The sequence below is a fragment of the Pan troglodytes genome, chromosome 1 (assembly GCF_028858775.2).
Source record: "Pan troglodytes isolate AG18354 chromosome 1, NHGRI_mPanTro3-v2.0_pri, whole genome shotgun sequence".
Taxonomy (NCBI): Eukaryota; Metazoa; Chordata; class Mammalia; order Primates; family Hominidae; genus Pan; species Pan troglodytes.
In genome coordinates, this window is record NC_072398.2 from 118296272 (window position 1) to 118308495 (window position 12224).

Here is a 12224-nt window from a genome sequence, read left to right on the forward strand (position 1 = left end):
GTATAGGCCGAACTAACTTTGGGAGAAGCTTAGTTTATAGTTTAAACAAAGACAGCTCTTTCCCAAAGCAGACCTCCTTTTTGACTGGGGACTAGATTGCCTTTGTAGGACTAACATTAGCCACAAGATTAGAAATTGTGGTTTAGGAGTCATGCAGCTGGAGGCTACAAGATTCTGACCCTTCCTAAACTGCTCCTAAGATCAGTGCTTGAGATATTTTGCAGACTCGGCACTTGATGGATCATCTGGCACCACCCAATTGAAAAACTGGCTCAACTGATCTTGTAGCCCCCGCCCAGGAAGTGACTCAGTGCAAGAAGACAGCTCCGTCTCCCTACGATTTCATCTCTGACAAATCAGCACTCCTGGCTCACTGGCTTTCCCCCACCCACCAAGTTATCGTTAAAAATTCTGCTCCCTGAATACTTGGGGAGACTGATTTGAGTAATAATAAAACTCTGGTCTCCAACACAGCTGGCTCTGTGTAAATTACTCTTTCTCTATTGCAATTCCTCTGTCTTGATGAATGCTCTGTCTAGGCAGAGGGCAAGGTGAACCCCTTGGGTGGTTTGTTCTGTACTGGACAAAATGTATTTAGTTGCATTGCCATGAACAGAGTTGTTTGCATCCTGCATCCAGCTCTAGACAGAAAACATCTACACCATCATCAGGCCTCCCCATTAAGCTTCATTTCTACAGAGTTATAAAACAGTCCAGCACTTTTGTAGGGTAGAATTGTAACACACATCATTCCATTGAAAGACACCCAGTCATTACTTGCCCATTTAAAAGTCTTTCACAATTTTTCCTAGCACTGCAGTGCATTGTACATGTTAGTTTGCTCTTCTAAATCCCTACGAAACTGTGAACTTCTTGAGATGAGAGGGAACCACACACAAAGTATGCCATGTGATTTTAGGGCCTGGGGAAGCTTCTGCAGGAAGTGGCATTTCAACCAGGTAGAGAAAAATAGTGCTGCATTTCTCCTGGAGAAAAGCATCCAGAGAAAGCTATGTAGGAACCATGGTAGAACTGACAGCCAAGCATTGTTAAACACAGACTGTGTGCCAGGCCCTGGGCTAGGTTAAGATAAAAAGCTGAATAAAGCCTGGACTCTATTTTTAAGAAGCTTTAAATCTGTTGGTGGCATGAAAAGGAAATCAGTGCTTACAACATAGCATGATGAGGACCCTAAAAGTCCACAGGCCAAATTTCGGAGACTGAAGTGAACAAAGGCAGAGTGTTTCCCAAGCCCAAGTCTGATGAAGGGCAGAAAACAGAGGAGATCCCAGTGGGCCTGTGGGCTACTGAATAGGAAAAGCAAATTATTTTTCTCTATACTCACACTGAACATAGAACACTCCTGTGATCAAATGTGTAGGGATTTTTCTCCACATCAAGCAATTCTCCAATTTTCTGCAGACACCGAGAGTCTTACAACTAAACTCAATTCTGATACTATCTACCTAGGTATAGTGTCAGATCACACAGATTAAGGACTCAGTTCCAGGCCAGGCGTGGTGGCTCATGCCTGTAATCCAATCACTTTGGAAGGCCAAGGTGGGTGGATCATCTGAGCTCAGGAGTTCCAGACCAGCCTGGGCAACATGGTGAAACCCCATCTCTACTAAAAATACAAAAAATTAGCCGGGCATGGTGGCGCACGCCTGTAATCTCAAATACTTGGGAGGCTGAGGCAGGAGAGTTGCTTGAACCCAGGAGGTGGAGGTTGCAGTGAGCCAAGATTGCGCCACTCCACTCAAGCCTAGGTGACAAAGTGAGACCCTGTCTCAAAAAAAAAAAAAAAAAAAAAAGACTCAGTTCCACACGTTCACACTCCAGCTGCAAATAGTAGACCTTCATGTTACTCACAACTTCTGTCCAACTTAGCTACAAATTAGAGGTTTTACAAATTAGACCCTTTCTTGGGTTCAATCACTTGCTAGAGTGGCTCACAGAATTAAGGGAAATGCTTTACTTACATTTACCCATTTATTGTAAAGGTGTAAAATAAAATGTATGGGAAGCCATTGTTTTGGACTGAGCTCCTGCACTAGGCCCCAACAAAACAAATTAAAATGGAGTCACTTATGCTAAGTGTCATGCAATCAAGTTGAAACTTTAAGGAAGCAAGAAAATTCCCCATTAGACCAATTTTTCCTAAAAACAGAAGATTCATAGCAACCAGTCAGAAGAGGCCCAGTCAACCTGAACAAGCATGTTAAGGAAGTCTCCTCCTTTAACCCTTACAAGGAAAGTAACCTGAAGTAACCTGATGTTAACAATCTGCTTTTGGTATTATTGTTTCCTCACTCCTGCTCTAGCTATCTTATAAAAACCAACTGTTAGGCTGGGCATGGTGGCTCACACCTGTAATCCCAGCATTTTAGGAAGCCGAGGCGGGCAGATCATGAGGTCAAGAGATTGAGAGACCATCCTGGCCAACATGGTGAAACCCCATCTCTACTAAAAATACAAAAATTAGCTGGGCATGGTGGCACGCGCCTGTAGTCCCAGCTACTCAGGAGGCTGAGGCGGGAGAATCGCTTGAACCCGGGAGGTGGAGGTTGCAGTGAGCCAAGATCATACCACTAACACTCCAGCCTGGCGACAGAGCAAGACTCCGTCTCAAAAAAAAAAAAAAAAAAAAAAAAAAAAAAACTGGTTTGCCATCCTAGCAGAGCACTTACCTATTTTTAGACGAGATGCTGTTTGATTTATGAATTGCTAATAAAAACCAACTCGATCTTTAGACTAAATTTACTGAAATTTTCTAACAGTTCTGGTGAACATGAAAGGACTTGAAGAAGACTGCTGATGACCCTGAGGCCATTGAAGGATGCAGATAAGGTGCTCCTTACTCCTTTAGAGTCCCCTGACTTCCTCACAGTGCTCCCAATGTCATGAGTAAGTTCCTACCAGGGCCAACTCTTTGTATTTGAGCTCCTGATTATTTTGGCTTTTGGGTGCCAAAGGTTGTGTTGTAGCAGAGTAAATGATCTTTAGGACTTTTGGTGATTGTTGCATCGCTACCAAAGAATCACACTTTTAAAGATAACTGACAGTGATTGCAGCAAATGGCAGGTACTGCAGGGGGTGTTAGTCACTATTTTTCAGAAATTCACAGGGATTTGGGTTATCTCCTCTTTGTTTCTTTTTCTTGCACACTAAGGTAGGGAAAGATCATTGGCTATGTTGGCTAAGGAATCTTGGTGCCAAACCACAACTTAATTGACAGGTATGGGAAGGGCACCCAAAAGCTGTTAGATCACCTATCACCTAAATATGTAACTACTGAAAGGATAAGCTGGCCAGGCATTGTGGCTCACATCTGTAATCCCAGCACTTCGGGAGGGTGATGTGGGTGAATCACCTGAGGTCAGGAGTTGGAGACCAGCCTGACCAACATGGAGAAACCCCGTCCCTACTAAAAATACAAAATTAGCTGGGTGTGGTGGCTCATGCCTGTAATCCCAGCTACTTGGGAGGCTGAGGCAGGAGAATCCCTTGAACCCAGGAGGCAGACGTTGTGGTGAGCCGAGATCACGCCATTGCACTCCGTCCTGGGCAACAAGAGCAAAACTCAGTCTCAAAAAAAAAAAAAAAGAAAGAAAGAAAGAAAAAGAAAGGATAAGGTTTAGTTTGACGCTAGGTTACCCACGAGCCTTAAGAAAATTTCCTTGCAAAAAGAAACACTGAAAACATCACATGACCCAACCTCTTGACATTTCCCTCTTAGGCTTTTATCTCAGCTCTCATATTGAGAAAATAGGCATCTCATCTGAGAAACCCAATATGCTAAACAACTGAGGACTCCACCTTCCAGTATGCCTGCGTTTTACTTTTTATTTTTATTTATTTATTTTTTTGAGAGGAGTCTTGCTCTGTCACTCAGGCTGGAGTGTAATGGCACAATCTCAGCTCACGGCAACCTCCGCCTCCTGGGTTCAAGTGATTCTCCTGCCTCAGCCTCCCGAGTAGCTGGGATTATAGGAATTCGCCACCATGCCCAGCTAATTTTGTATTTTTAGTAGAGACGGGGTTTCTCCATGTTGGTCAGGCTGGTCTTGAACTTTCGACCTCAGGTGATCTGCCTGCCTCAGCCTCCCAAAGTGCTTGGATTACAGGCGTGAGCCACCACACCCGTGCCTGCCTTTTTATGTACAAAAATTTTCATCTTGGAAGCTGTAAATTCTAACAAAAATGGTGATTTTTTTTTTTTTCAGAGTCTCATTCTGTCACCCAAGCTGGAGTGCAGTAGCATGATAATGGCTCACTGCAGCCTTGACTTCCAAGACTTAAGTGATTCCTTCCACCTCAGCCTTTTGAGTAGCTAGGACCACAAGTGCACATCACCACACCTGGCTAATTTAAAAACATTTTTGTAGAGATGGAGTCCCACTGCATTGCTCAGGCTGGTCTCGAACTCCTGGGCTCAAGCAATCCTCCTGCCTCAGCCTCCCAAAGTGCTGGGATTATAGGCATGAACAACTGTGCCTGGCCAAAAAGTGGTGAAATTTTATCAAAGACAATTTAGAATTACAGGGGACATTATAGAGAACATTCCAGATGGACAAGATTATCCATCTAAGAAGCACATTTGAAAGTAAGGGCTCTCAAATTAGACAAACAGATGAGATGCCTATTTTCGATACACAGAAGCCTCTAACCAGATTTTAGGTTTCAAAAAATTGCTTCTCTAAAGGTCTCCTTTAAAAAGGCAAATGAAAAGCTTTAAGCAACAAACTGATAAGAAAAATCGAATCTGCTAACCTGTTTACTTAGTTACCATCCCACCCTGATGGTTTAAAAGAAAGCCAGAAAAACTGTTTATAAAAGTTAAGCCCTCAAGTCAGTCAAGTTTGCTTCTTTAACCACCTTTATGCCCTAGTGAAATTATTAAGCTCAGAGCTATGTATGCTGAGCCCAGACACAGAAAATGCTTTGTCTGCCCTATTTGTCAATGAGCTCCACCCTGAACTCAATAATCTCGTTAAAAGCAAAAGCTAAATTGGAAAGTTCCTAACTAAATTAGTAAACTCAACACTTCAGGATCTTTGTTAAGAAGCTTGGTTTTTCTTTTTAAAAAAGGAGGAGAAACTATTTGGAAACTGGCAACCAAAAAATATTCTTTTCCACAAATTTTATTTTTAAAATATGCTTTAGCCGTGTGAGCAAGTAGCCTTAACTTGTCCAATTTTTGTCAGAAGCACAATTTGAATAAAAATATAAGTGGAGATAAGCCAATTTTATTACTGATTCGTGACTAAAATTTTAGAATAAAAGCTATAAGATCTTCGTATCCACCTTAATGTATATTTAGGTATGTATGATTTGTATATTTGATATTTTTTCTCCCTCCAGATGGTATTACTAAACTAATTTATAAAATCCCCTAAAGGAGTTCTATTCAAACTTGAGCTGAGTTAAATGAGCACTAATATAAATGAAATATTCCTAAAACTCTCAGAAATTTAGGAAATAGCCCAACTGCCTTTTAATTCATATGATATGGGGTAATCTTTGGTAAGTAAAGCTAGTTTTTAAATGGTTGATAAAATAAAAATGAAACTGTTTTAAGAACTGTTTGTTTTTGCCTAGATTTCCTAGTCAAACAAGTTTATATTGTCTCTGATAGATATTTAAGACCATAAGACTATAAATTCAACCTATAAGTGAAATGCACTGTAAAAATAATGGCTTGATGGCAGGTCAATCATGAAAAGTAAAATTTTTAAAAAAAATACAAGGAAGAATCATGTTTTTCAGTTTCTTTGCTTCTGTGATATTTTTAGTACTTTTCTATTTGTCAACAACCATAAAATAACTTCAGATAATAGCCAGCACAGCCTGGCTCAGTGGCTCATGCCTGTAATCCCAGCACTGTGGGAGGCCGAGGTGGGTGGATCACCTGAGGTCAGGAGTTTGAGACCAGCCTGGCAAACATGGTGAAACCCTGTCTCTACTAAAAATACAAAAATTAGCTTGAACTTGGGAGCGGAGGCTGCAATGAGCCAACATAGTACCACTGTACTCCATCTTGGGTGAGACAGAGTGATACTCCTCTGTCTCAAAAAAAAAAAAAATTGTAGAAGTGGTTTCCTGCCCAGATCCTGACTGACAGTAGGTTTGAGGGCACAGGCCAAGGGAAGCAGTACCACAGGCTGTGCTTCTGATCCAGCGAGGTGCCCATTGCCACTCCCAATGGGGCTAGAGACTCACCATTGTTCCTGCGCAGCTAAGTGCCTAGGTTTGTCCTGATGGAGCTGAACACGAGTTGCTGGGTTCCACAGTTCTCTTCCGTGACCCACGACTTCTAATAGAGCTGTAACACTCACTACATGGCCCAAGGTTCCATTCCTTGGAATCTGGGAGGCCAAGAACTCCAGGTCAGAGAAGAAAAGGCTTGCCGCCATCTTGGGAGCAGCCCGCCACCATCTTGGGAGCTCTAAGAACAAGGACCCACCAGTAACACACCCACTTTGGCCTCCCAAAGTGCTGGGATTACAAGCATAAGCCACCGCACTTAGCCCACAGGTTGTTTTAGAATGAAGAAATTGATAAAGGCAAAAACTGAATAGACAGAAAGTTGAAAAGAGCAAGAGAGCAAAAGTGAGAATCTGATGTGTCAAATCAGCTGAAATTGAATGAATTTATTCTAGGAGTGTGTCCGAAATTGGTGGGTTCTTGGTCTCACTGACTTCAAGAATGAAGCCACGGACCCTCACGGTGAGTGTTACAGTTCTTAAAGATGGTGTGTCCGGAGTTTGTTCCTTCTGATGTTCAGATGTGTTCGGAGTTTCTTTCTTCTGGTGGGTTCATGGTCTCGCTGGCTTCAGGAGTGAAGTTGCAGACCTTCGCAGTGAGTGTTACAGCTCATAAAGGCAGTCCAGACCAAGAGTGAGCAGCAGCAAGATTTATTGCAAAGAGCAAAAGTACAAAGCTTCCACAGTACAGAAGGTGACCCAAGCGAGTTGCCACTGCTGGTTTGGGCAGCCTGCTTTTATTCCCTTATCTGGCCCCACCCACATCCTGCTGATTGGTCCGTTTTGACAGGGTGCTGATTGGTGAGTTTACAATCCCTGAGCTAGACACAGAGTGCTGACTGGTGTATTTACAATCCTCTAGCTAGACGTAAAAGTTCTCCAAGTCCCCACTAGATTAGCTAGACACAGAGCACTGATTGGTGCATTTACAAACCTTGAGCTAGACACAGGGTGCAGAGTGTGTTTACAAACCTTGAGCTAGACATAGAGTGCTGATTGGTGCATTTACAATCCTTTAGCTAGACATAAAAGTTCTCCAAGTCCCCACCAGATTAGCTAGATACAGAGTTCTGATTGGTGCATTTACAAATCTTGAGCTAGACACAGAGCACTGACTGGTGTCTAGAGGATTTACAATCCTTTAGCTAGACACAAAATTTCTCCAAGTCCCCACCAGATTAGCTAGATACAGAGTGCTGATTGGTGCATCCACAAACCCCGAGATAGACACAGAGTGCTAATTGGTGCATATACAATCCTCCAGCTGGACATAAAAGTTCTCCAGCTGGCTTTGCCTAGTAGATCCCCCCGCCAGGGCCACAGGCCGAGGTGCCCACCAGTCCTGCACCGCAGACCTGCACTCCTCAGCCCTTGGGCTGTCAATGGGAAGGGGCGCCGCAGCGCAGGTCCCGAGCCCTGCCCCGCAAGGAGGTGGCTGAGACCCGGCAAGAATTTGAGGCGGCGCCGGCAGGCTGGCAGTGCTGGGGGACCCGGCGCCTCCTCCACAGCTGCTTGCCCGGGTGCTAAGCCCCTCACTGCCGGGGGCCGGTGGGCCAGTCTGAGTGCAGGGCCTGCTGGGCCCACACCCACGAAGAACTCACGCTGGCCCGCGAGCGCCACGCACAGCCCCGGTTCCTGCCCGTGCCTCTCCCTCCACACCTCCCCGCAAGCAGAGGGAGCCGGCTCCAGCCTCGGCCAGCTCAGAGAGGGGCTCCCATGGTGCGGCAGCGGGCTGAAGGGCTCCTCAAGCGTGGCCAGAGTGGGCGCTGAGGCTGAGGAGGCGCCAAGAGCCAGCAAGGACTGCCAGCATGCTGTCACCTCTCAGGAGTTTTTAAAAATAAATCTTAATGTCAAAGTTACACTGATGCAAAACTAGAATTTGATCTTTTTTTGAGACCGTCTCACTCTGTCACCCAGGCTGGAGTGCAGTGGTGTGAACACGGCTCATTGCAGTCTGGACTTCCTGGGCTCATGTGATCCTCCCACCTCAGCCCCCAAAGTAGCTGAGACTACAGGCACATGCCACCATGCTAAAACTGCCCTTTGCAAAATTATGACTGAGACGGTGAAAGAGATCTAACTAACCGACTCCATCTTGCTTCCAATCTTTAAGCTGTTGTTGTTCCTTCATGGGCATAGGCTAAACTAACTTTGGAAGAAACATATAGTTTACAGTTTAAAACAAAACAGCCCTTTCTCAAAACAAACCTCTTTCTTGCCTGGGACTAGACCGCCCTTGTAGGACTAACAAGTTAGCCACAAGATTAGAAATTATGGCTTAGGAGTCTTGCAGCTGGAGGCTACAAGATTCTGACCCTCCCTAAACTGCTCCTAAGATCAGTGCTTGAGATATTTTGCAGACCCTGCACTTGACTGTTAAACTGGCACCACCGAGTAGATAAACTGGCTCAACTGATCTTGCAACCCCCACCCAGAAAATGACTCTCAGCACAAGAGGATAGCTTCAACTTCCCATGATTTCAGCTGTGACTCAACCAATCAACACTCAACTCACTGGCCTTCCCCCACCCACCAAATTATCCTCAAAAACTCTGATCACCAAATGCTCCAGGAGACTGATTTGAATAATAATAAAACTCCAGTCTCTAGCACAGCTGCCTCTGCATGAATTACCCTTTCTCTATTGCAATTCCCCTGTTTTGATAAATTAGCTATATCTAAGCAGCCGGCAAGGTGAACCCATCAGGCCATTAAAATGCCTGCCTAATTTTTGTATTTTTTGTAGAGACGAGGTTTCGCCAAGTTTGGCTGGCTGGTCTCGAACCCCTGAGCTCTGGCAGTCTGCCAGCCAGGGTCTTCCAAAGTGCTAAGATTACAGTACCACCACACCCAGACAAATTTGGCCTTTTCTTTTAAAACAATAGGGTTTCCTTGGAGTAGATAAGAGACTGAAAGGGATTATCTTTGAAGTGATCTCTGTGAGAGGGAAAAAAAAGCTTCTGTGTTTTATCGAGAAAATTTCATGTGCTTCATGTTGTCTTGTATTAGGTCTTTTTTTTTTTTTTTTTAATTGGAGATGGAGTTTCACTCTTGTTGCCCAGGCTGGAGTGCAATGGTGCAATCTCGGCTCACTGCAACCTCCGCCTCCCAGGTTCAAGCAATTCTCCTGCCTCAGCTGCCTGAGTAGCTGGGATTACAGGCATGTGCCACCTCGCCTGGCTAATTTTCTATTTGTAGTAGAGATGGGGTTTCTCCATGTTGGTCAGGCTGATCTTGAACTCTGGACCTCAGGTGATCTGCCCACCTTGGCCTCCCAAAGTGCTGGGGTTACAGTCGTGAGCTACCGTGCCCGGCCTGTGTTAGGTCTTTTGATTATTTAAGAACTTAGTCTTCTCAATATTAAAACTGCTAATTTTTTTAAAACTGTAATTTTCTGTACTTGCCTTTGAAATGTTTAGTCACTTTGGCATTTCTTCGTAATTATCTGTGATCCTGTTAAATCAAGTGTTGTTTTGTTTTGTTTTTGGAGACAGAACCTCGCTGTTGCCCAGGCTGGAGTGCAGTGGCATGATCTTGGCTCACTGCAACCTCTGCCTCCCAGGTTCAAGCGATTCTCCCACCTCAGCTGGGACTACAGGTGCACACCAACATGCTTGGCTAATTTTTTGTATTTTAGTAGAGATGGGGTTTCACCATGTTGCCCAGTCTGGTCTCGAACTGCTGAGCTCAGGCAGCTCGCCCACCTTGGCCTCCCAAAGTACTAGGATTACAGGTGTGGAACCACCGTGCCTGGCCTAAATCAAGTGTTTTAAACCTTTGATATTTTCAACAAACTTCCCAAAATCAAATTCTAAATTGTTTTTTTCTTTTGTTTTTGATATGGCTTCTCACTCTGTTGCCCAGGTTGGAGTGCAGTGCCATGATCTCAGCTCACTGTAACCTCAGCCTCCTGGGTTCAAGTGATTCTCCTGCCTCAGCCTTCCGAGTAGCTGGGATTACAGGCACACAGCACCATGCCCAGCTAATTTTTGTATTTTTAGTACAGAATGGAGTTTCTCCATGTTGGCCAGGCTGGTCTTGAACTTCTGAGCTCAAGCAATCAGCCAGCCTAGGCCTCCCAAAGTTCTGGGATTACAGGCATGAGCCACTGTGCCTGGCTAAATTGTTTTTTTCTTCACTTTAACTTTGGGATTTTCCAGACAGGTTTCTTGAATGTATCAAAATAATTTGTATAAAAAGACAGACATAAAAAGAGAGATATTAAACTGATTAGGCTTATTTTAGATGTTAAATTATATGAGGAGCATTGTCAAATGATAAGTGCTGCTAAAACCTTATATTTGTAATTGATATGAGTATTCCAGAAATTATATGAAATTTCTAAAAATCTAACATGTCCTGGTATAATAGTATCAGTCGTAATTTTGATTATTGTTAAAATGTTGCATGTCACATAAATAATGAAATTTCTTTTTCTTTTCTTTTCTTTTTTTTTGAGACAGCATTTCACTCTTGTTGCCCAGGCTGGAGTGCAATGGTGTGATCTCGGCTCACCACAACCTCCATCTCCCAGGTTCAAGTGATTCTCTTGCCTCGGCCTCCTGAGTAGCTGAGATTACAGGCGCCCACCACCACGCCCGGCTAATTTTGTATTTTCAGTAGAGATGGGGTTTCTCCATGTTAATCAGGCTGGTCTTGAACTCCCAACCTCAGGTGATCTGCCACCTTGGCCTCCCAAAGTGCTGGGATTACAGGCGTGAGCCACCATGCCCAGCCAATAATGAATTTTCTATGTCAATTGTATTATAATAAACTCATATCAGATTTTTAATGATGGCCATTTTAAGTCTTGTTATCCTCAGACAGTTAACTATTTTACTCTGACACTTTGCTGAAAGCTTTTGCAAACAACTATAATCCTAAAATGTTTCATCTTCAAGGAGATTCATGGATCAATTCTAAGGAAATTGATGGGTTCATGAAACTGCTAACCCAATACTAGGCAGGACAAGAATTAATTACATAGACTGAATAAACTGACAAGGATAATGTTTGTGCCTTTTTGTTTAAAACATTTCTGGTTCTTTAATATTTGTTTTCCAGGCCGGGCGCGGTAACTCGTGCCTGTAATCCCAGTACTTTGGGAGGCAGACGGGGGATGTATCACCTGAGGTCAGGACTTCTGAGACCAGCCTGACGAACATGGTGAAACCCCGTCTCTACTAAAAATACAACAATTAGCTGAGCATGGTGGTGGGCGCCTGTAATCCCAGCTACTTGGGAGGCTGAGGTAGGAGAATCACTTGAACCCGGGAGGTGGAGGTTGCAGTGAGCCGAGATTATGCTAATGCACTCCAGCCTGGGTGACAGAGCAAGACTCTGTCTCAAAAAAAAAAAAAAAAAGTGAATAAAATAGAATACTCTCTTCCTTTCTCCGCCATCATGGTGTGTGCTTGACTCCACTTCTCGCCATGTCTTCTCACAAGACCTTCAGGATTAAGCCATTCCTGGCCAAGAAACAAAAGCAAAATTGTCCCATTCCCCAGTGGATTCAGATGAAAACTGGTAATAAAATCAGGTACAACTCCAAAAGGAGACATTGGAGAAGAACCAAGCTGGATCTATAAGGAATTGCACTAAGACGGCACACATATTGATGCTGTCTGAAGGTCACAATCACGTTACCATATCAAGCTGAAAATGTCACCACTATCGAGAGAGTTCGAAATGTTTTCCTCTCTGGATCTGTTATGAACGTGTTGGTTGACTGGGTTCAGTAATAAATATGAGGCCTTTCATTTCAAATAAATAAATAAAATAAAATAAATTTGTTTTCTGTAAGATTTTTTTTTCTTTTTTCTTAAGCTATCTGTAGCTTATAGAAATTTGGTAAAGTATACTTTTGTGAACAAAAATTATAACATTTACTTTTTTTTCCCTACCTGATCCCTCCAGAATTATGAAACTATTAGTGAGTATCCTTATGTTTATGGCAAT

The 12224-nt window shown here is 43.5% G+C and overlaps 1 protein-coding gene across 1 annotated transcript; it reads left to right on the top strand.

Moving 5' to 3' along the window:
- The first annotated feature begins 9311 nt into the window (after window positions 1-9311).
- LOC107967976 (large ribosomal subunit protein eL39-like) lies at window positions 9312-12012 on the top strand. Its single transcript, XM_054668904.2, has one exon. The coding sequence runs from the start codon at window positions 11699-11701 to the stop codon at window positions 11852-11854; it is 156 nt and encodes a 51-aa protein (XP_054524879.1). The 5' UTR covers window positions 9312-11698; the 3' UTR covers window positions 11855-12012.
- Window positions 12013-12224: the final 212 nt, after the last annotated feature.

What these genes read in the sequence shown, in the direction of transcription:
- LOC107967976 (XM_054668904.2), top strand. Translation starts at nt 11,699, where the DNA reads ATGTCTTCTCACAAGACCTTCAGGATTAAGCCATTCCTGGCCAAGAAA.